Source organism: Clinocottus analis, unplaced genomic scaffold (assembly GCF_023055335.1).
Source record: "Clinocottus analis isolate CAN_PGR_092001 unplaced genomic scaffold, fCliAna1.0.p SCAF_12, whole genome shotgun sequence".
Classification (NCBI taxonomy): domain Eukaryota; kingdom Metazoa; phylum Chordata; class Actinopteri; order Perciformes; family Cottidae; genus Clinocottus; species Clinocottus analis.
The window spans coordinates 13,920,343-13,946,209 of record NW_027175843.1 but is presented as its reverse complement, the minus strand read 5'-3'; the positions used below and the strand labels follow the sequence as shown (position 1 = coordinate 13,946,209).

At 39.3% G+C, this 25,867-nt stretch overlaps 1 protein-coding gene across 1 annotated transcript in view; it reads right to left on the bottom strand.

Annotated features, from left to right (window-relative positions):
* The window catches only part of LOC137782586 (receptor tyrosine-protein kinase erbB-4-like), a 272,741-nt gene that overhangs the window by 8,714 nt on the left and 238,160 nt on the right, over window positions 1-25,867 (bottom strand). The window contains exons 21-25 of the mRNA XM_068571981.1: window positions 9,605-9,760; window positions 7,761-7,836; window positions 6,023-6,169; window positions 3,421-3,518; window positions 2,760-2,930 (exon numbers count right to left, since the gene is read on the bottom strand). Coding sequence (XP_068428082.1) covers window positions 2,760-2,930; window positions 3,421-3,518; window positions 6,023-6,169; window positions 7,761-7,836; window positions 9,605-9,760 — 648 coding nt within the window. The remainder of the gene's footprint in view (window positions 1-2,759; window positions 2,931-3,420; window positions 3,519-6,022; window positions 6,170-7,760; window positions 7,837-9,604; window positions 9,761-25,867) is intronic.

Here is a 25,867-nt window from a genome sequence, read left to right as displayed (position 1 = left end):
TTGGTCTATACTCTGGTTCCGAAAGCAGGTAATTTACAAGCAAACATATAAAAAAAAACAACAAATATAACAAAACTTGAGTACCATACAAAGACTGTAAAATTCGAAAATGTATTTGCGCTTTTGGTCCCAAGATTTTTTCATTGTACCATTGTGTATCTGTAACATTTAAATGTGACAAGCAGAAGAGGAAAGACAGCAGTGCCAAACATTGATATGGCAGCATGACTGCCAAGGACAATTTAATTAAAAGGATTTTAATTAAAAGGCTCCATGCAGAAAAGTCTTAAAGTAGCCGTATCAGCCCAGTCCTGCTGTGAGCACTCTTAACAAAAAGGGAATATTTAGAACCTCACTGGGTCATTTATTCTGATTTATCTTTCATCCCAGGAATCCAGCAAGGCGTTTTCTGTTCTTACGTTCCCTCGCTTACTCTCCTTTGCATGGTCTCTGAGCAGTCTGTCATGATACTAATGAGATATAAAAGAACAACTTTTCCCCCTGTTGCACGAGTGTGTACTTAAACATGCAAGTTGAAAGTATAACACAGGGGGCTGGAGCTCATGGTTTATGGACTTGCAAAAAAGGTGCAGGTTCACAGTAAATCAAATTTCTGATTATTAGTTTTTATAGTCATTTATTTATCAGGTTCCCCAAACTATTCATGACTTTTGGCATCCAGTATAGCAGAAGAAAGTGGTGCCTCAGGCTTGTACCAAGAGTCAGACTCTAATAGCCTTTTCTTAGAAATAAGAGATGGGTCAATCACTGGTGGGACTCACTATTTTTAGCTTGAGGAGTTCTTTTGGCAGTACAATTCTCAAATGTATTAAGATATCAGCACCAAGTTGCAGCAAATAGCAGCTTCAAACAAAAGTTATACTCCTGCTATGTCCCGGTCAAACCCTGGTTGTACGTGATGCTATAGTATTATAATGTACAAAGGCCCAACACTATCAATAGCTTGAAAGTGACTTTTTCAATTAACTTTCTGCGTGTAACTGCATTTCATTTTCATTATCAGTGGTCTCTACTTTAAACCAAAAGGTATTAATAAAAGCTACAGTATGTTTTCATTCCCTTTTAACTGCAATGATTAAACCACTCTTTCCCAGTGCTCATTTACTCTTCATCCTCTTCTCTTGTCTCCGTATTTGAACAGAAAATGCCACCACTAACCTCATGTCTTTAGAACACATGAAAGTGAACCATGAAGGTCAATCGCACTATTTAAAATAAAATAGCGGTAAAGTGAAGCATCACACCTACAAATTTGAAGACTCCAGTATTAATATGGGAGCATCAACTTGCAAAGTACAGATATGGGCTGTCTCCCTGAGCAATGTCTACCTCTGTGTGTGGAAATCTTCTCTGTGCTTTGTTTACATTGCTGGGCCGGCCTCGAGTGCATGAGAGTCTCTTTGTTGTGTACCACTGGCTCGCTAGTAAATACTGCTTTTAGTTGGCTACAATAATTGAGTTCAATATAATCATCTACATAATTTATGTGGATGAATGTAACCCTAGGAAATTAATCAAATGAATTCATTATCAGCCCCAATAAATAAGACCATAAACAGCGAAGGCTATCTTGAAAAACAATATTCTGCGAATGAATAAACTTTCACCCCCTGAAATGCGCCAAACAGAGTTGGAAAAGGAGTCATGTCTCTCATTGGCATTCGGAAGGCATTTTTATCCTGACACAAACACAGGGGGATACTGGAATCCAAAATGGCTCAGTTGTCTGGCTGTGTGACTGGTTTTGTGATAGATTTAAGTCCAAAGATAGATGGTGAACAGGTGAACAGTTTAAGAACAGAGGGAATCTGGCTCTCCACCACAATTTTGAAGAGCGCCATTACCATCGCTTCACAATGGAGAAGGACCAAAGAAAACAGACAGAGAAAGAAAGAGGGAGATGAGAATGAAACTGAGAAAACTGTGTGAGACAGTTTTAAGTTCTCAATCGTTTGTGCTTGTACAGGAGAGTCCTGCAGTACATGCTGAGACGTTGTATTCCCACATCACTTTAGAGTCCATCTAAATGATCGGAATGACTGCTCTGACTTCGTATTGTCTCCTTTCCATCACCCTGCTGCTATACCCTCAAAAAGAACTCAGAGTAAGAAAAAGTTGATGGAAAATGAAAAGATGAGCCACTCAATTCAAACTTATTCTACAAGGAAAAATAAACAAATCAAGTATTATGTTGCATATTAAATATTACAAGTGCAATACAGGGGAGACAGTCAGCCTGTATTGGCTCACAGTTTGTTTTGATTAAATGTTTCATTACGCTGGGATGAGTTCAGTTGTGTAATATATCTATATTTTTTGAATTACCCTTCCTGACTAACTTCCTGAGTAAAATTACGGATATGCACATGTGTAGGCATTGCACTGACGGAGTTATCACCGAGAACATTACTGGAAATTAGCAATACCAAAATAACATGGACGTTTTGGGAGCTATGACATCATTGTGTACTAAACAGGAATTGTCCTCCTGTTTTTACATTTAATAATAACTTTCCATTGAAATGGAAATTATGTCACAGATTTGCATAAAGTCACAGTATGTTTTAAACATAGTAACAATTGGAAAAGGGATAAAGACCAAAAGCCTTAATCTAGTTGTTTTGTCTGTTTTAGAACACTCAGGCTTTAAGAAGATCTATTTTATTGGGAAGATTGAATACAAATAATCATTATAGCAATACATTAAGATATTTGGAGATTTCTTTTAAAGACAATACCTTGTTGGAGTCCATGTGTGCGCGGGGAGTGTATGCCAGTGGTGGGATGTTGAAGGTGTGGGGCACCAGGTACTCTTCAGCATCCATGAGGTCCTCCAGCTCCTCCTCGTCCAAGAGGCTCTGGAAGAACTTGCTGTCGTTGGGGCTCGGCAGCTTCATGCGGTCGTCACCCTGAGTAAAGTTGTGTGTGAATGCACAGCACGTCCATGTGCAGTGATTTGTATTAGTATTTAGGTATTCGAGAAATATTGTTAATAATCAGGTTTTAACTGTGTACACGTTAGGGCTCTTCACATCACGATGGAAATACTGTATTTCAATTAATCCCCATTCTTATTTGATTATTATTATTTATTTAGTTATTTAAAAAAAAAAAGTAATGCACAAGCAAAGCGGTAAATATGACTTGAAGAGACGTGCATGTTCTATTGTTATTCAAAAGATTAAAAGAACGATTTTACTGATGATAAAGGCTTAGCGTCACTGCATTTGTTGAATATATACATATATACAAATAATTACCTAAAGAAAATATGAATTGGTAAAATATAAGACAATTAGACAAAACCAAGTAGCTAACAATGCTTGTTTTAGACAAATATAGAGAAGACATGTCATGTTATCCTCCAGATCTTGCAGTACGTCACCAACATGGACGTACCTGGATGACCAAGTATCTTTGAGGATCTCGAGCCATCCGAGTGAACTCTGCGGCCAGCTCCTTGAACTTGGGCCGACTGTCTGCATCAATCATCCAGCCTGAAAAATATGTTTGAGTTAGTCTGATGTAGATGAAGTTCTAAAGATCCATAAAGGTGTTGCTATTCAAACCTATGGATGCGTTATATTTTTGCAAATAGGTTTTGACTTTAAATTTGACCCTATTAACATGCTTAAGTTTTGCCCCAGTATATTATTTATGCTCTGATGTAAGCACCAGCCTCATCTACATCCATTAAGATCACTTTATTTCCTGAGTCACAATTAATTTAACGGCCGTATGTGGGAGGAAAGGTGCTGGAAGTAGTGTACAGGTCAGTGATGATCAAGTAAAGCATTTCCGTATTCTTCACACTTTTGTGTTGTTCTGACAATGTCAAACATATAAGCCATGCTCTTTCCTGTGCTGCTTGCATTCAAATGTATGATTTGACTTTGATGTGATTCGTTAGAGCCTAAAATAATCTACTCCCAAATTGTCAAACCCAACAGCTCAGCCGAAGGCCCTATGTGTAAAACTGTGACACATTACTCAGCTATAGTTGTTGCAGAAATAAAGGAGGAAGTAAAGTGATGCAATGTGAAAAGCGATAAAGTCTGCGTAAAGAAGCAAGACCCCAGGAAGAGCAAGGGCTCCTAAGCCAATTTGACATAGTGGCCAAACGTGGAATTACATCTCCAGGTTGGAGATGTAATTCCACGGTCCACATGTGATGCAATTGGGCTGAAAATGGGCACCGCCTCCAAAGCTCTTGACACTTCTCTTTGTACAGCCATGGTAGGGAGGAGGAAGGGGTGGATGGATGTGTCAAAAAACATTGCTCTTTCATGCAGGGGCCAGTGTGGTGTTAGGTTGCGTAGGTTATGTGATATTACGTAATGTTACATAATAATGTAACATAATGTAACTCAAATTACATCGCTTACGTAATGTATCTACATAACAAAAGGTCTTATTTTAACCCAAAATACACATTGTTCCTGAACCCAACCAAGTAGTTTGTGTTTCCTGTGAACACAATTGTTCATTTTGAAAAAGACAGTGAGTGCATGCAAAGAAGCGGAAATTGACACATGCAAAGCTGACACTAGATGATATTTAAGGAGTTGGGGGTGAGATTGTGTTGCAGCTGAAATCACACAAAATGTTTAATTTCAAGTACATGTGGCTGCAGTGTAGATTGTGATATTATTCATCATGAAAGGGTTTGGATGAATAGGGCACATAGTACAGCACCTCCACCCACTAGGGGAAATTCGTGTTCCTCCAAATCCACCTACCCACCGATTCAAACTTTGTCAAAGTATTGCAAGAATGTGAACGCAATATTACTAAAAACAGTCATGCTCCATTTACTACTGATTTATACAAATTGAGTTACAGGAATAATGATAGCAAGACTTGTATCTCTATATCACTTTAGATCACAAGAGCCGACCTATGACAACCTGTCAGTGCATTTTTATTAATCAAACATAATGAAAATATTGCTGATATTATTGCCCTCTTCAAAATATTTTTACATTTTTTGTTTAATCCATAATAAACAATAACACAATTATTAATGAAGTTCTTTATCGAAAGATAAACACTGTTTCATCAAGAAGGGCCATATGGAGTAATGTGCTCTTTTGCCAAGTTCTCTGTGAACACACGGATATGATGCCAAAGCAATCATGTGATCTGGCCCCGAGTAAGGCCCGTCTAGGTATCCGGGGAAATAAGAGAAAGAGATCGGAAGACAGAGAGGTGTGGCTTTTCACACACAAATACAGAGAAAAATATAAAATATTTAATATGTCAAAAGTATTATCTTGTCACGTAGTTCAATACCAGTAAAGCTCCTGAATATCAAGACGTGCATTTCCAACACATGTGCGTGACGCAAAATGCGTCGGAGTATTTGGGTACATAGCTCCGTGCATGCATATTAGTGCAAAAAGAAAAGCAGATAACAGGCAGGTGACTGTGACCTCTTCCTGCTGTGTGCGTGTGTCTGCTTGCCAGGTTGGCACAGGATCAGGGTGTCAGGAAGAGCCAAGGTGACAGTGAGGGTCAGAGGCTGCAGCTTGGAGACTACAGGACAAGGCCAGGGTAGCGCTGGCACCGGGCCTTTGTCCTGGTAGCGGTGGCCAGAGGTTACAACGCCACCTGTGACCCAAGTGCCTCACGGCATGACAGCAGTGACCAACCAATGATGCCAACATGTTGGTGGTTGCAGTCAAGTTCCTACTGTAATTTATTTTTCTACTAAAACTGTGATTTTTTTTGGAAGGATGTATCATTACTGTTGCGATCAGAGAGGTGTTTCATTGGCATTCATATGGTAACACCGAAAAGAGAAAAGATCAAATGTAATGGATAGAAAGAAAAATATGGAAATCATGTGCAATAGATACAGAGGCTCCTGAGTAAATGTCAATATTAGTTGAGAAAATATGCTGACTTAAAATTGTAATCTTTTGAAGCTGTGGTTTGTGGTGGTGTTTTATTTGATTATGTTGTAAGGACTTGAAAGTATTATGCCCATCCATCTACTTACATTTGACCATGACCATGTAGACGTCGATGGTGCAAATGGGAGGCTGCGGAAGACGCTCTCCTTTCTCCAGCAGGTCTGGGATATCTCTGGTGGAAATCCCATCGTACGGCTTCCCACCAAAGGTCATCACCTCCCAGATGGTTACCCCTAAAAAGAAGAAGAAAGAAGGAAGAGAGACATAAGAGAAAAAGAAAATATGATGTAAGTATAAGAGAAAAAAAGAAGAGCGCTCGGTAATTTAGAGCAGATAGAGAAACAATTCTCGGAGGTAAAAGTACAAGTGAAGAACAGAGAAGTAGAATCGAGATGAGATGCAGTGAGGGTGTAGAAGGGTAAGAGTAAAGATTAAAGAGTTAAGAAAAGAGGGTTTTACAGGAGCGCAGAGAAGAGACAAGTAAAGACATAGGAAGTGAAAAAAAAGTGAAATAGTTGAAAAGCGAAATGGGAATCGACCAGAAGATGTAAAAAAAAAAAAAAAGGGAGAAAGAAAGAAAGAAAAAAAAGAAAAAGGAGGAAAAGCAAATATGTGAGAGAGAGGAGTTGATCAGAGGGGGTAGGATGAAGAGACAGGGGAGATGAAATGAGGAAGCAACCAAACAAAGGGGAAAGAAGAGAGGACAAGATAAGAGAACAAATGTCAACCGAGGACAGGAGATGAGTTGAGGAGAGCAACTCATCAGAGTCTTGAAAGTCATCAGTCAATCTGAACTTTCAGAACTCTTCAGCCTTAATCATGTTCGTGTTAATGAGCTAATGAGTGGTAAGCAGAGTGAATGCACCCTATAAGATAGGAGTATAATAGCCCCCGGTCATAGAGGACCACTGGGGACATGTGCACTAAACCATACCGATACTTTTAATCAAACACACATTATTCTCTTTGATACGACCCCTCTTGCATTTTTTTTTAATCATTGTTCAATGACTTTAAGTGTCATTGGGAACTTGAACTGGATTTTTTATTTCATTTTAAATAAAGCAAAACACATCTCATAGGACTGAAGGAAAATGGAGGAGGTTGGTCCTGAACTTTACGAAGATTCCAGTTTATATTTTATGGCGGTTGTGATTCCCACATGTTCCATCAGTTGAAGAGGTAAGAAATCAACACTCTTCGCTTGTTCGTCAGCAGTGCTGCAATGGCGAAACCCGCTGCAGCCGCCTTAGAGCTGTAAATGACTTGCCTGTCAAGGAAGCAGCCTGGAGTTTATTGTACACATACTGCACAGCATATGCCTCACAAGAGTAATTTGCATCCATAATTACAGCATTCCTGATATCTCCTTTTTATTATGTGTTTTCCATACTTCTGCCTATTACGCATAAGTCTTGCGTTTGATTTTCTGTAAAATTTTCTGTAAAAAAGTAAAATGTAAATGAGCATAACACACACACAATTAAAGCAACCACAATCATGAATTAATATTTGGAATAATAATTAAGGCGACTCTCATTAAACTTGAGAACATTTTTTTTTATTTTAACACTGGTCCTTTAGCAATGAACACACTTTTACTTATTTATTTAGAAGGCATGCACTTACACAACTGTTATCTCCATCAAACTCTTGCTATAAGAAATTCACTCATCATCACTTTGCATAGAGGTTTCTTGTTAAAAGGTAAATTACTGAAGAATATATCCGATCTGTCTCTTATGTGAACATAATGTGGCTCTAATGGCTTGTTTTCCCATTGGAGGTTCCTCTAAAAAAATAATTAAGAAATGTGAAGCTTACCGTAACTCCAAACGTCACTCTGATGAGTGAACTTCCTGTAGTGGATACACTCCAGTGCCATCCATTTGATGGGCATCTGCCAGGTAGAAGCAGAGTACATCAGTATATTATACATGTCCTGTGTGATCCCAAAAATAAAAGTTTAATTTTAAATGATGTAAATGACGTAAGTGAAGTTACCAAACAAATATACTTATTTGAACCCAAACCACAATCTTTTCTATTATGAACCTAATCATGTAGTTTTGTTGCCTTAACTTAACAAAGAAGTAACACCAGAAAGTAGGATGCGTGGATGGAGCTTTTTTACTATTCTATTCATTTTTTTTCTCCAATTTGACAGCATGAATCATTGATTTTACTTTTTTGATTTTGTAATGCTCACCCTCAAAACTCTGTCCTCACACTCAAATAGCTCTTGCTTGCACTTGGATTTGCTTTGAAACTCTATGTATGCTCGCATGCAGATACATCATTGCTTTAACAGGTGTGTTGGACACTCGCCTCAGCCCTTCTCTTCACACTCAGTGAATGGTCCGCTCTCAAAGTTCTCCTCTCATCTTGGATTTTCTGTGCAAGAACCATGTTCAAATTCCCCAACCTATAGAATGCCAGGTGTAGTGTTGTCCAATTAAATGATCCCTGTCTTGTTGCCGGTGCACTAGGCCGTTTCTAACAGGTGGTTAGCCGCTCATGCTTTTTTCTTTTCTATAGTAGCTGCAACAGCCTCCTGTTGATGTGCTCGAGGGGACCGTCAGTGGATCAAGTTACACTACGTGGCAAAAGTAGCCGCCGCATATTCCAGTAAGAATTGGTTAATGTTGATGAGAAATGTCGCCAACCAGTGCAACACCAGCCTGTTTAATGTGGTTTGTGACTGCAGCAGCATGCTACTATAATAGTTCAAAGGAATACTATACAGCGGACGCACCTGACGCAGCCATTAAACATCGGTTCACACTACACCTGGCATTCTATTGGTTGAGGATTTTTTATAGCATTATTGCACAACAATTTAAGAGCATCACAAACACACAAAAGCAGCCCAAGTGTGAGGAGAAGGGCTGAAGCTTGAGAGCAGGAAATATGTGCAAGCAACAATATGTTCAGTGCCATCTTATAGTTTGAGCAGAAATCCAAGTGCAAGCAAGGGCTTTTTGAGTTTGAGGGCAGGGTTGTGAGGGAAAGTATTACAAAATGTGATGTGAAATCAATGAGTCCTGCTTAGAAATTGAGAGAACACTCTCACTAAGAGAGAAAAGATGAAGAAATGGCTTGAAAACAAAAGACAAAAGAGGCCACGTACAGAAACCTCCAAAGACGTGTTTGTTTACTACATTTATAGAGTTTTGAGAACTCCATTGCCCAAAAGTAAATGAAACGGTCCAGTAGAGCAGAAAATAATCTCAATGACTCCACTAAAAATGTCCTTTGTGATGGGTTAAGCTCTTCCCTCAGGATATGAAACCCTAATTAATATTAATGTCTGCGGTTGTCTTTTACAACATGTCAATGGTGTGATCCAAAAATAATAATAACATTGTATATCAAACAAAAGAGAATAAAAACAGTGAACAAGGTCACTCATTGCAGGCTGAAAAGGTACACCAGTATTAGTACAGTAGAGTATACCAGCGATTGCAGTGTAATATATAAATATACCAATAACATATCAGATACTGGGGCGAGACTCACTCGCATAGCTTAATCGGATAACGATGGACATGGGGTCGGACAATTCTATGTCTTTTTTACTATATACCGTAAAATGCAGATGTACAAGTATATATTTTTTTAATTGTGGAATTATAAATGACGTGCCACAAAGTGACGACATGATTTACCTTTCCTCCATCAGCATTATACTCCTTCTCATTGACATCCAGCAGCCGAGCCAGACCAAAGTCAGTAATCTTGATGTGGTTGGGAGATTTGACCAGGACATTACGGGCTGCCAGATCCCTGTGGACCAGCCTACGCTCCTCAAGATACATCATCCCCTACAACACACAAACACACACACACACAGCAATCATTTTATATTGAGGTAATTTACATAGAATACACCTATCTGCAGGCTTGAGCGTGCACTGGTATGCAGGAATCACACACATGCAAGTGTGGCTCCTGTTCAACATCACCATCTGTCTTCATCATCACTTCCATCATCAAGACCCTATTAGAATATCTGTAATTATTTGTGTCATCACCATTATCACCTCATTGTTATTTTTATGGGTTTAATTTACATTAATCAACAACTGGAATGTGTAAAGGTCCTTGGTATTGCCTAATGCATGACAATGCAATAAAAGCATCATCAACCAAGAAGCAGGTTTTCAACAAAGAAAAAAAAAACCTATAGGAGTGAGAAGCATGTTGAAGTTAAACATTTCATTCAATACATTAACTGAACAATTAAAGACCACATATTTAAACTGCCTTCATGTCTAAACCTGAATTAATATTGATTAACTGCCTCAAACAGGCAACAACTATTGACTGATATGATTAGATGTTCGGACCCAGTTTCCATTAGATAAAACTACAACATTCGTATTCCTCGGAGATCTTCAGATTATAGATCCACCTAACTTCATCTTGGAGCTTCAAAGATGGACTCCAAGTTAGACATTGAATTCACACACACTTGAAAAAGACTAATTATATAATGTACCAATTCATAAAAGTATCTTCTATTCGCAGCGTCCATCAGCCTTGTGTCAGCATATAAAAAAGTTCGGTCTGACACAAAATGTCAATAATGTCCTCAAGCTACAAAAGACCATCTCTGGATAATTGTGTGAAAGCTTTTCAGCTGCTGCATCTTGTGCCCACAACTAGAGTCTACATTCAGTATTGTGCGTCAATGCCAGGACCTGAGGAAAAAGAAAGATGCGACCTGAAGGGAAAGAGAGACGAGGGAAAAAACTTTAAACTTTCAAATTGGACGAGCAATAACAGAAGCCACTTTGTTTGAAGTGGCAAGAGCACAGAAATACATGGCCTTATTTGAAACTATAACAAATTGGATTTAGCTGGAGTGGCTGGAATGAAAGGAGGAGTGGATGGAGGAGGAGAGAGGAGGAAGGGTGGGTAGAGGTGGGGTTGAGTGGCGACAGTCTAAGAGGTGAGATTACATTGGTAAGGCTATAATCACACTGCCTCATTTGGCTCCCTCCCAGGAGAGAACATGTGGTTTCAGCACACACCTGCACATTTACACACAAAACCCGAGCTGCAGACGACATGCAACTCAAATGGAGATACACCTGCAAGTGGGTGTGTGTGTGCATGTGTGCGCACACGTGTGTGTGTGATGGCGGGGTGGAAAGAAATAAGTTGACAAAGGAACCGAGAAAAGATCATACATTATAATAAAAAAGGCGAAAAAGTCACGACACAACCTCAATTAAATAATTCAATATTTTCATGCACACGCAGACACACAGACTAATATGCTATTCTGGTTTGATGTTTGAAAATGTACCAGAGGATGCTGTGTAATTGGGATATTTCATCCATACACCTCAACGTGATTCGTTTCCCCTTAAGATGGTAATGCATGCAAGGGTTTAAGACCTCTCAGGAAGCCACATCACATTGACACTTGTCCAGATTTACTGGAAAAGGATCCTGTCTTCGTTCTAAGTGAAGGAAAACCCGGTCACTCCTTTGCTGCTTGCTGCAGAGGGTGTAGGATAGCAGGGAGCAATGTGTACTGCCTTATATACGTGAGCACATATTCGGGACGACACATCCTGATTGGCCGGCTCTGCTTGTGCAAAAATTCTTCGTGGGCAAATGCATGCGCGTGATAGGAGAGTATTACCAAAAGAGTCCAGTAGAGTCTTTCTGCGCTTACAGACCTAAGGTTACAATAGCATCACGTTTCATCAGTTCCTCAGTTAATGTCCTGACATTGATAGATGAAGTGAGGAGGCTTAATTAAAAGGTGAGGATTAATCTGTGCTTCTTTGTCATAATGCTAACCAAACTGTTCCATACACAGCAATGATGTCGGTAACTCGATAGATCCCTCGACGCTTTAAACTAAAAGTGCCACCAACGGTTTGTGGGATCAGGACACGTGGGGAAGTGCATGGTACTCTCTCTCGGATAGCACACAGTGTGAACGACATTAACTGCAGTTTATGTTTGCTCGGAGGAATATTATCTCTGGCCTCAAGCTCAATAAGCTCTCGTGTGCCAAATGTTAGCTCAGCTGTGAACCATTGTTGCCAACTTGGAAATATGTTAAACTGATATGAGATTTATGAACTTCTGGCAGCTTCATTGAAATGATTCATAAAAAATATATGTTCCAACGAGTGGGTGCTTGGTGATACATGTACAGTAAGACTTTATTTGCATATTAAGTGCCTCACAGAAAGAGGTTTGTTTCCATAATTTAACAACCACAATCTATATGTAGCAAATTCATATTGAGGTCGGTTTATGACCTTAACTGCTAAAGACTTCCGAGCAGCTGATTCATAATCTACTTACCTATTTTTTACCTTATGAGTTGGCGTTATAGGTGGTTATCAAAAACTACCCCAGTATTTTGTGAACGTGAAACTTAATTTTGTGAACTGAGACAAACCATCTGTACCTTTTGGCAATAATTACTACTTGGTAAGGTTTAAGAAAATATTAGGGTTTTGGTTCAATTAAACACGCTTGTGAGTTAACCTCCAAAATTTGGTGCTAGTGACGTATGTACGTTACTTTACAAAAGTACGTCACCTTTTAGTTTCACACGGGACCTGAGCAGCAGTCTCCCGAGACCACCGCCCCCATGTGGTGCTTGCTCCTGTTATAACCATTACGGACCCTCGAGATTGACATCTGTGAAGCTGATAACCATTTAATCGGCTGATGACATTCAAAGCGGGTGATCTTTTGTGAAAATTGCTGAGGCCAATATTGTTGGCACTAACAATGATGTTGGTTGTGCTGCAGTGTGACCTTATATTCAAAGTTCAGGGAGCGCTGTGGTCAAAGAAACAGTAATGTAGAAAAAGAGGATGATGATCAGCATCAAAACACACTGAGTGATGACATGTGATTTGTATTCTTCTCTGTGATTTGTCCGGCACTTGCAAGCATGTGTTGCTCAGTGTAATATACAGAAAGGGTAGAATTGAAAAGGATAAAGGTTGGGAGTCCATTGCCAACAGTATCCAAAACATCAGAGTGTCTGCGAGTGTGTGTGTGTGTGTGTGTGTGTGTGTGTGTGTGTGTGTGTGTGTGTGTGTCCTGCTATACACTGCCAGGTTTCTGACAGATTCTTATTTGTACATAAATTGCACTCGGTAATCTCCTCAATTTTCGAGACAATTAAGCAGAGGAGGGAGAATGGATGGCTTGGCAACCCGTGAATTTTAATTTGCCAGCACAATGAGATTGAGAGGGGGAGGTGATGGAAGTGTGCAGAGTGGGAAGTGGCTGCAGACGTGCGTGAGGAACAAACTTTTTTCCTTTTTCTACTCGGTTGCTCTCATTTACTGCCCTCCCATGTGGACATGATGAGAACAACTCACTGCCAGACATTTGTAATTGTAGCAAACCTTCCTGCGACAGCCAGGGAGATGCCAGTAGTGGAAGTTGTATTTCAGGTAAGCCTGCCACCAGAGAAAATCCATGGGCTTCAGACAGACTCTGTTATGATCGCACCTCCAGACACAGGCTGCTTTTCAATCAGTAGGGATCAGGTCCGTGCCCTAAACCCTGCACATGGAGATTTTACATAGGAAAGCATGCCGAGGAAAGACTCTCAATGCTAGGAGCAGAACTGTTGAAGATTTGAATCACACAGAATTTCAGGAAAATTCAAACCAGACTTTATAATAACCTTGGTACAAGGCTTTTTTCTACATTGTGTAGTCACTAAAAATATTATTTTTCTTTGTGTGCTACTTCTGCATCTGGCGATAAAAAAAAAAAAAATCTATGTAACCTTCAACAACTCTGCACAACAATCTTTGCTATCCATATTTCGGATAGCCTATTTGAAAAAAAAAAATACTAAAAGCAGAGGTATTCCTAAGTGTAAATTGTGGTGAAGGAATTCAGATTTGAACAAAAAGGGAAGATTAAAAGAGCATCAGCAGTGCCTACAGGTCTGTATGCTAGATGCTTCACCACCATCTCAGCAGTCAGGGAAATAACGACTGACCCTATTTTGACCTCCCATCATGGTTATTTATGCTTATTTCAGAGGGTCACAAGAACAAAACCATGCGATCCTCTGATGTGTTTTTTTTTAAGACAATTTTGGGGCTGGTGGCAAAGGGCTGGAGATTAAATCAATAGATGAACAGCAAGAAGATGTGGTGCCCATTTTTCACCGACGAGCACTTCCGACTGTTGTTTATTCTAGCAGATGCACACACACAGTACAAGCTGTCCACACGTACACACACACTCTCTCTCTCTCTCTCACACACACACACACACCTATAACCAAGTGAGTCATCCTTATTCAATGTTATTCATGAGGAAGCACTTCTAATGAGAGTGAACATCCTACAGGGGCTCTATAACCCTCGTGTGTTCTCTTTCTTCAGTTAGGTGATCCGCCTCCTGTGTTGGAGTTGGAAAGACGACCCTTACGGTGGATTTGTCCCCATAGTGACACAAGAGGAATTTATTCCTGGATCTCACAACAGGCCACGATACCTGTAACCAATTACTACTATGTGTTACATTCACTTGGAACTACTTCTTCGCCTTCTTCTGCTATTTGAGGAGGTGTGGCGATGAAGTGTGATTGGTTTGACAGATATGTCATTTGATATGGCTACAGTACTATTGAATGTCATTCATATTTATTTTCATTATTTGTAATCCGTGGTTCAAATTAAAACATGATGGGGCCTCTTAACAGATAATTTAGCAGCTTAGAAAAAATATCAAACTTGTTTTACAGGTATTATTATTATTATGAAGCAATTTTAACGGATAACCAACAGCTAAGACAAACGAGTGAAATGTACTTTTAGTTTTCAGTCAGTTGTGAGATATGTTACATCTCCTTTTCAAGACTGTACAAAATGGCATTACTATGAATAAGAGCGATGTAATTCTGCACACTGAAAGAGTGCATGACTCATCTGTGCTGATTATCTTTATAGTGAAGCCTCTTGCGCTCATTTTAATTGGAATGCCAGTATTTCTGGAGGACACAGGATGTTTAGTGACTGCCTATTTTCTATTATGATATTGTGAATAATAACATTGCAGTTCTATTCTAGGTTTGTGACACCAGTGCAGCATCTGCTTGACGTAGCACATGTTTAATGTATGGTTTGGATATAAAAAGATCACAGTGGGCATGGGAGAAGGTGAATCACTGTTTAAGGGATGAGGTGAAACGAATTGGACCAATGCGGAGGAGGAATGAGGAGGGGGGTAAGGGGGAAGGAGGGGGGTTGATGCTAACACAATACTGATGAAAGCAGTAGGCTTTCATTTCATTTTGAGCTTCCATGTCAGAATGAATTTGGAAAATGACATTAGGGGGCGCTTGAATATGATCAATTTGTCTGTCCTCAAACTGTGTGAGCGGTGTATGAGAGGAACCCTTGTCTATATACATTTATTCTCTCTGATGAATGCCGAATCCACCGCCGTACCTACAGTGGAGAGGAAGGTTTATCTTTCTTATACGACCAAACACTATCATGAGTGTAATAGAGGGGGTACAGTACACAATCATCACTTTGAATTAATACCAACTTGGCAAAACAATTGTGCTGATGAAACAAAAAGGATAAATAGATATGGTTACCGTGTTAAAAAGTAATTTTCAGCCAATCCTAAAAATTCCCTCACACACACATATATCATTGCGTGTTATGATGGAAGCACAACGTCAGTCTTCATCTTTATTTGCATCCCTGGTCAACTTATTTGTGGCGTCTGACGCCAAACCAAAATACTGTGTGAAATGAAACGGTAAGGACTCTAACCTTAACCATCACAACTACATGTCTGAACCTAAAAGCCAAGTCTTAACCCTCAAACAGGTCTTTGAGAGAAGTATCGGCCAAAATGTCCTCACTCTGAAAGTCTAAAACCCAAATTGGGCCTCACAAAGACAGATATACATGTGAACACACTCACAGAGAAGCCCATTAGTGCGCCGAGACAATTTTCAATTGTGCGTAGAGCATTTATGGATGCCTAGGAGCCAGCAAGCTGGCCTGAATCGTCTTGTCGAGTGAAGTCTCTCTTTCCTCTCTATCGCTGCCATCTCTGGTTCAGCATCAACGAAAGAGGTTAGAGAAGCAATTAAAATGCCAGTTGAAGTCAAGTTATGGTCTTTACTCACTCAGTGACCTAGTATTTCAATTGACTGACTTGGGCTCTGATGGAAGCAGGGATATATACTGAAATAATGAATAAAATGTGTTTCTATACATATATTGTAATGATTAATTAAACCGTAAAGCTATAGGAAACACTTGGTGTTAAGTCCTAAGGGCATACAACAAACACACATGTGATTATGGGAAAACAACAATGAACACAAAACTAATTCATACTGATATTATTTAGTGAAAGATTACATGTTTGTCCAAGGACAAATGTGTGAATGCCAAATGCCAGATGTTACATGGAGAAATTATTCTGGGAGCAAACATTGTACATTAATAGTATACAACAGCCAATAATCAGGTATCACGCATAAAAAATAGTTCACATTTGTTTCATATCCCTCCAAATGAGGGCTCATAAAACTGTATTTCATTACATGAACTTTAAAGTATGAACAAGAAAATAAGTTTAATTGATCAAAACCAGCAAAATAAATCAATGAAAAACAAACATTGATCAAGCATGATGACCTTAATCTCAACCTTCCTTTAAATGTTTTCTCCAATTTGAATTACTGAGCTCCCTCTGAATCTATACTGGCTAATACTGTATGTTTTGTACAGTATGTCATGATCTTTTTCAATGAGGCCCACAACAAGTATTATCTTCAGTTATGTGGAATTAAAAAGCCTTATGGCTTAATAAAAACCTTATTTGAATGCATTGGGCTGAATACATTTGTGACAAAGTCTCATAGGATTTCTACAAGGTATTTACAGGTTATACACAAATACATCAGAGTTGTTTTGCTAAAATGGATATTATCCTGCACTTGTAAACTCAGCCAATTTAAAAATGTTTTTACAGATTTTGGTTAAGCATCAAAGTTAAAAAAAAAAGTTAATTGTTTCCAACGAAGTTAAATGCCACTTCACACATTTATATATGTAAAGTGTCCACTGTTCTTTTTCACACCCATGAAACATAATGACAAGAAATGTTACACTTATAACCTCATTCATTGTGATTTTATCTCAGCTTGTCTTCCTACAACGCAGGGCCTTAAACATACAGGGTGTGTCAGTGATTGACAGCACACACGACCCCTTCCCAGTTAGATGCATAGTAACGATGCTGCTAAGCTTTAACCAGGAGGCTGCAGCTTTTTTTGATTTTTCTTTCCTTCTCCTCGACATGTGGTTGACAGATCGGTGTGGGAAAAGCACAGTGTGTAGATCGATTGCTCTTTGTTGGGTTTTTTTTGGGACCTTTTTTGAAGTCAGTTCTTTGAAGGCTTCAGGTGTCTAGCAGAGCCCGCTCAAGGAAAGTTCAACAGGGTTGATGGTCAGCAGCATAGAGGCTTGACAACAAAATGATATACCTAAAATAAAAGACTAACTATGGTTGAGAACTCTCCTATGATAAGTAAATTCACAGGAACACGTAGTTTCAATTGAGCATTGAAACACCTTTTGGCCTTTACAGAGGCTGTTACCTGTGACCATCGTTTAGAGGTCACAGAAGCCGGGGCAATGGACGATCCTGGAATAATCATGAACAACAGAGACATGATTTGTAAAAAAAAAATAATAATAAAATGACTTGAGGCGCTCAAAGAGGTTATTTGATTTCATGACATTGATATTCTAGATTAGAGATGAGGATATGATACTGCGGGAGAAGGGGAGTTGTGTTTTTGCCGAAGAGCTGTCAGGCAGCCATCACTCTAAATGGGATTCAACCTCTTTCCTGTAACTGTCACTGTGGCAGCTGAGCAGGAAATGACCCCACTTGGCCACGACAGTTAAAGTTTAAGTTAACAATTCTGCAGTCATATAATTCATATTGTCTGCTTCCAGTGGAATAAACAAGTCAGATTTTAATCTAAGATCAGATCACGAATGTGAATAGATGGTTCATGTCTGTGCTTTTACTTAAAGAAGCAGGATGGGCAAAGAAAATATATAAAGCATGAGGGACTGAGGGATCAATAAAGAGCAAATCCCATTGACAATCCACAGAAAAAAAATACAATAACCTCTTTTGAGTTCTAATAAATATTGTTTCCAGACCTCTAAGAATTACTTTGCTAATAAAATACATAACATCTCAAGACTATTATCATTTATGGACAGATGCGTCTCGAGCTTGGAAGAGAGGGCATTTCTTCTCCATTGTACACATTAAGAATTCAAATTTTTGTTGTGAATAAGTAGAAATAATGAAGCACATTGTTTCACCTTGCCTCCCAGGGCCGCTGTGCGGAAGGGATTGTTTTAATGAAAAGAAATAAACAAAAACAAAACCTGGCAATAAACGAGGAAACATCAATAGCCCTTTTATTTGAAAATAAGCTAAGAGTTTAGCTTAAGCCCTTCATCCATCTTGCTCTTATGAATGAATGTATGAAGAATATCCTTTGACCTCACCTCCCACAGAAGGAGGGACAGAGTGAAATGCTCATGCAGAGAGAGAGAAATAAAGAACAATGGCACAGCCGTGCAAAAGCACATTCATCTACTGATGCTTCAGGTGAGCATTTTATGTAAAACGTAGCTTTCATGTTAGCAGAAATAACACCTTTTGGCCTTTACAGAGGAATATCCAACATCTAAAGAATGCATATGAGTGGCAGTTATGGCCATACAAATGACTAGACATTTAAATACCCTCATGTTGGCTGAAGCCTGTGCAGTATGAACACATTAAACACAAGATGTTAGCAAGCACTTGTTTGCAGCTGTGTCGTTTGACGTCAAGGCAATTAAAATGCTGTTTACATTGCTTTTCTTCAGAGGGATGCTCGGATGATCTGTCTCTGTGTTTCCTGTTTTATTGTTGAATCATGCCTCCAAGTCCCCCCGGGTTGCCACAGTATATCTTTTGTAGTTTTGCGCTATGGCAGTGTGTAGTCGTGTCTGTGTGTAGAGAATGTATGGGATAGGGTCATAAACATTGCACAGCGCTGCCAGCATTTCATTAACCTAATAACAACCGCCCCATCTATAGACTGAAGGGGTCGTGAGGGGTTTAGGTGAGGTTGAGAAAAGGGTGCCGAGCAGCACATTTAAGACCAATAAATGGAAGGACACAGAGCAACAAAAGAGCAGGTTTACATATGGGGAGGGCAAAGAATAACAAACACTCAGCAGAAACATCCATCTTTCTCATTGTCAATCGAATCATCTCATATATATTTTTTTCATTGCTGTCTCTGCAGAGAAGTGAAGTCCCCGCATCAAAATACTGCACGGGTGATTTTCTCTTTCGTATTGCAAAAAGATGCAGGATGCGGAGTCAAAGGTCGTACACAGCAACAAACAGACGATCCCGCAGCCTTAAAGAATTCCTCTCAATTACACGTCGAGGGCTTGCTTTCATGGCAATGCAAACAAAAACCTCATGCACATGACATCGCTACACTATGCGCACTTTTACCAAGTGCTTTAAAGACAGCTCCCACACTCACCTGGTTGACAAAATACTATCTCATGGTAAAAATCATACATTAGGAGATATAGGTTACAAAGCATCTGCTTCAAGGTATCATTTGACTTTTCCACTGGTGTGATTTCAATTTTAGATACTGCCTGATTTTTGCTCTGTATTGTAATGATAAAACACAGCTTGGACTTGGTTGAGCTTACGATTTGGAGGTGTTAACTCAGTAAATGATACAACATCCTTTATTTCCCCTTTTTTTTGCTCTTAAACATTTTTCAATACTGCAATATGTCCATTGGGTGGCTATTCGTTCTCCAGTCATGCTCTCTGTCTCATATATAAGTTATGGGCCACATTGTAAAGTGTTGCACACTTGGTCATCACTGACCCACTTAGAACCTGGCTATGAGATGGCAGTGACTGCCAATTCCTCAGGGATACACACACACAAGGGTTGAATGCAAATTAACAATACAAACGCATCAAATTATTGTTTCTAAGTGAGGGATGGCTGATAGTACTACACAGTAAAACACAGAGAGAGAGAAAACGAAAGTGAGGAACAGATGAATGTGTTAGTCAGTGTGTGTGTGTGACCCGGACTTGGCGATTCAGCCTCATTTCCTGTCAGTTTCCCACTACAGAGTCACGACTGCCACCCTGCCAGTACGCCGGTGCGACAGGCCCCCAAAGGCACCTTTGGGTTCAGGTGGCAGATTCATAACACACGCCAACAACATGACCTTGTCCTGGTAGGGCCCATTCAAGCCCTGTGATGGGGGGGAAACAGGGGCCAATGGGGTGAGTAGGAGTGGAGGCAGAATGAGACACCAGATGGATATGTTAATGTACTTGGCATCGGTGTAATTTGCTGCGATCCCGCTCTGTCTTGCTCTTTCTCTTGTTCAGTCTGTCTCTCTTGCTCTTATTGCCAATGAGTACACGCAGCAGAAAAACATCATACTTAAAGTGCCATGGTGGAATATATGACTGGTCAGCCGCCATCAGCAGCTAAAGAGCTACAGCCACATGGTCCGATTAGCGGCGCAGACCCACTTCGTTTGTGTCTTTTTTCAATTACAGTAGCCTGTATTTTGCACAAAAACTTAATAGCAATTAAACAAAGCAATTTGCGAAAAGAAACGCGTTTCTCTAACGTGCATCTTAATAATACAGGCATCAAATAAAACGTATGAAACTGATTTCTTTCCTATTTTGGAAAGGTGTTAACGCTCTCTGAAATGAGTTTGTTAATTAATTTGTTGAGACGCTATTAAACAATGTTTGCACACTAATGGGCATGTGTAACTATTTGTGTGTATAGAGGAGGAAAATCATTAAAATAAGGGAGCAAAGTGTATCTTATTTGCATGTAATAAGCCATGCGTTTAGTAGATTTATGTTGCACAATTTGGTCATATGCTTGTGTGTGTGTGTGTACATTTTTGTGCTTCAGCACTTGCAATGAGACCAGAGGTACTTGGATAGAAACATAACTGTTGTGCTGTTGTGCATTAATGCTGCCCAAATCCTCCAAACTATAACTGACCCCATCCCTCGCACAGAAATTACAATAATATACTCAAAATGAATCAGGGAATGCTCCTCAACCATAAGGCTTATTTGCATAAACTGAGAATTATGAATCCTTTGTCGGTAAACTTTCCAATTTATGTCAAGGTGTGTAGTAGACATCAGGTGAAGGAATTACAATTAGTGTACAGATCGTAAAAGTTAAAGACCTTTTGATTTCAAAACAGTGGAACAGTTGTTGTTTTCAGGAGGTTAATGCGCAATGAAAAAATATGATTCATTTCAATAAGAATTTGAACTTTGACATAAAATATGATGCAAATATTCATGCAAAATAAAGTACAACGCCTCCACAAACAATTCCCTGTCACTGAAGTCATGTAAATGGAAAAAGTAATAGACACGAATAGTCTTCATACCTTTTCACTTCAATAGCTTGATGGGCAAAAACACATTGCTCTATCGTGGAGCAGTAAAGTAGAATAAGCTGCCCCCATTTTGTTTTTGTTTCATGTGACTTTAAATAACTGGTCACAAAGTACTATATAGCATATTCAAAGTGATTTAACATGGTTTCACTTTGGATGATCGAGACAATAAGCGCATGTTGACGCAGCCAGCCTGCCACTGCTATTTATATGTTGATTGTACTGTCTGCATGCGTGTGTGCGTTTTGTATATTGTAGTGTGTCAGTGTTGTACGAGAATACCTTAATGTAAATATGCCTTCAGGCTGTATTGTGTTTTTCTCCACTGTGATTATTAAATGACTGCAGGGCAGTTGTCATGTTTACTTAAAAAAAAAAATCAAATAAATTAAATCTCTCTCTCTCTCTCTCACACACACACACACACACACACACACACACACACACACACACGCACACACACACACACACACACGGTAGAGTGTGACAGTGTCTACCGACGCAAAAGGCAATGGTAGACAGAGTAAGCATAGCAAATAATGTAAGCAATTTAAAAATATGAATAATTTTTGTTGCCTCTGTCCATCCGGGGAGAGGGATTCTCATCTGTTGCTCTCCCGAAGGTCTCTTCCCTTTTCCCCCTGTGAAAGGGTATTTCTGTTTTTTGGGGGGATTTTTTATTCCTGTTTCTATGTGAGGTCTTGGGACAGGGATGTCGTATGTGTACAGATTATGAAGCCCTCAGACAAATTTGTATTTGTGATTTTGGGCTATACACAAATTGAATTCAATTGAAAAGCCCTCTGAGGCGACTTTGTAATTTGTGATTCTGGGCTATACAAAACAAACTGAATTGAATTGAACCAACCTTTCAAGGAGAGAAGGCGCTTTGTATGGAATCAGCTGTGGTTTTGGCCAACAGGAAATGTGTTTTGAGATTTCTTTTCTTTCCTGTGGACCGGGGCCATCATCTTAATCTTTATTTAATGGCTTATGAAAACATAATCTTAAAAGGCAACAACACTAGCTGGATGTCTTGTACATTAATAAGCTGAGCGGTATACTGCAATCTGTAAGTGGAAACACAAGCGAGCCATGTTGACCTTACACGGTTTGTGCAGACTCCGCCATGGCTGCTACTTTTTGTGAAAGCAAAATGAAGAGAACCACAAAGCATTTCAGATTCAAGACCATGGATGGAAGACATTAAGTGAGGCTGCCTTTTCCACCTGCCCTACAGTAGATTCATCACAGCAACAACAAATGAGAAATCCTGTTAGCTTGTCAGTAACAGTGGAAGCACTGCATACGAACCCGATGTCAATGCGAGACCATAGCTGAGGATGAGGCCACGGTGGTTTGTGTTTGAATCATTTCAACCAATTAATGTGTATTCTTGTTCATTTAATCTCTTTTTTTTTCACAACAGAGACAGCACAAACACATTTAGTAATAAAAAGAACATTTATTTAAACTTTCTTTCAAGTCTTTTTTCTTAGATTATGCTCTTCGGGGATTTAGTCAGACAGCAAAGGGATGGATTTATTATTCTTTGAGGTTTCTCATTGCTTTTGTTATCGTGTTCTATTTACATTGATGTAAAGTAGCGGGTCAGGTTTGATTGATAGTGTAACGCTGCACTGCACGTGAGTTGGTTGCTGGTTTGTCGTTTGTTGGTTGTTTTAGAACATGCGTTGTCAGAAGAATCTGTGTGGGCATGTGATGGTTATCCAGCAGCACTAGTGCTTGGCGGGAGCTGTACATCACCCCTGTTACTTAAAATCCACACTGACAAGGTAGACATAAGGTGAAAAAGAGTACGGGAAAGAAGGAGAGAAACAGAAAGTTGCCATGTAAAAAAATGGATTTAATCATCTGATTAAAAGCTTTTCTTAGCAGTACGGCCGTCACACACGTACATGCCAATTAATAGGCCTGTATGATGAATGGGATGTTCCCTCTTGCTAAATATACAGTATTAAATAAACACGTTATGGATTATTGACCAATATGAAAAATACATATTTTTGTTTTGTGACAACGTGTATTTGAATATTAATTCTATTGAACAATAAAAAAGTGTATCCACGGAAGCCTAGGATTAAGATGGTGAGGAAGTTAATAAGTGGATTCGTTGTCAAACTTGTGAGTGATGTTGATTCCCCAATAACATTTTAATGGTTGAATATGTTCACGTTTATGTTGAGATCTGAACTCAAATAAGTGTCACCGAGTTATTTGTTGTACGTTATATCCGATCACTGTTGTGTAAATGTACAGTACAGTGTTCAGACAGTACAGTTGCACATATATTCAGTAAAACTGTATGGACATGTTTTCCTCTATGAGTTGTGAAAAGTGTATGACCCTTTCCCTTAGGAAACTATTTCAAAGTCTATTGCATAATCTCCTAAAATGCATGGTTGTCAATCAAACTCCAAGAGCATTTGTCTTGATTCAGGAAAACTTGACATTTCTGGAGATAAATGGTGTACTGCCAGCAGCAGCATGATGTGACGTTCTTTCTGTCCTTAATCACATTGCTACAGCTTGAGTGTCTGGCATGCGACAAACAACGTTCTGAGTCAGTCGCTGACTAAGGTGGATGACTGTGAGAGACAGAAGCTATTTAAAGAATACATGTATTCAAATTCCTTCAACATTTCAGAGAAGGGACAGTTTCCCTATCTCGTGAGCCATCCGGCTGATTAAGTCCGAGAGTAGACAGCCCAGTCTGTTCTTTCCCATCAGGAAGTGTGTGGAGTCGGCCTCAGGTAGTTTGGGTGGGTGTGTTGAAACACACTGCTGAGACACCTCTCGTGTAAACATCAACTGTGCTCGATTTGATTTGCAATGTTGCCCACAGGAAGAGCCTCGAAGTGTGTACAATTTTTTTTAATTTCTTTTGAAAAACACTGCCTGGTAGCTGTTTAGCTTATCCTCTGAACAATTATATTCACATTCAAGGCAAATTAACTGTCTGTTACTTTTCTAAAGGAAAGATTATTTCTCCCAGATTACATGTTTTTGGCGTATCACAAATATGTTCAGTAGTTTGCATAGGGAGGACGGCGTCATGAATGGAGAGATTGAATAAATACAGGACATTCACCCATGAGATCGCCGTTTGTGCCTCGTGTGAAACCCCAAAAATAAGGACCTGATTTTGAGTCTTAAGAAAATATTTTTTTCCTTGAAAATTATTTAAGAATACATTACATATTGCATATTTTGTTATATAAGAACGTCATTTTCAAAGAGACAGGATTGAGCTCTTATGTACATGCTTCATACTTGTAATTAAAAAAAAAAAAAATGAAAACACGGAGTGAAACAGGTTCCTGCCTTTTTAGGATGACAGAAATCTGAGTGAAGAAAAGTCTTTCATGTAAATATGTGGTTTACTACAATGGGAGCGCTACCAAACTGAAGTTTTGGAATAGAAAAGCATAAATTATTGATTTTCTGAAAATAACAGATCTGGTAGCAGATTGTTGTTTAACTGGGGTAACATAATGTGTGTTGGTAAAGATCTTACAACAATCTGCCTGTATGTTTGAATGAAAAGATAAAAGGATGCTTTTTGAATGAAGGCTGAGGCAATCTTCCTTGCTGTAAAAATATTTTTTTTCCAGGCCTTTTTGTTAAACATTTAAACACCAAAGTGAGCCCTGGCTTTCTTTCATTTTCTTTTCAATAGATTTGCAGTTGATGGCCACAAACTGGAGGCAATAATGCATTTTCTTTTTCAATATCAATGATTGAAAGCAACGATTTACAGTTCTTACTGTACTGCTTTCTACCTATTCTTAATGTTACATGAGTCTGCCAATAGGTCAGCGCTGGGAAATGGCCTGGCCCGTTCCCCTGGTCCGCACTGAGACAGCTCCTGTCTGAAGTCTGAAGATACAAAAGCATGCAACACGGCTTGTAACTTCTCACCAATCGATAAATGGGATAACTGCCACTCAGACCATTATACAGTAATCTTTCGGGTCTGGATTAATGAACTGTAATAGAGAAATGATAATAATGATGATAATCATAATTAGTGTGATAATAGCAGGGCAATCACAGGGTGCTATAATGAAAGACATTAGCTGGGATCTATGATTGATCTGTTGCGAGGCTGGCAGCTCGGCAAAGGAGCAGAAGTTCCAAGGAGGGATGCAATGCGTCTGTATCCAAGTGTGTTTCTTCATGTTATTTTAGGATTTTACAAATACACACAAATAGTGTTGTTTTTTGACACCATAACTTACAGAAATCTGGTGTTCATACACAGCCGGGGCTCTGTAAATGGGAAATAAAACCAAGTGGTTCAGACGGATCCATACGACGACAGGGGGTGTCAGTTTGTGAATGCTTATGTGTAGG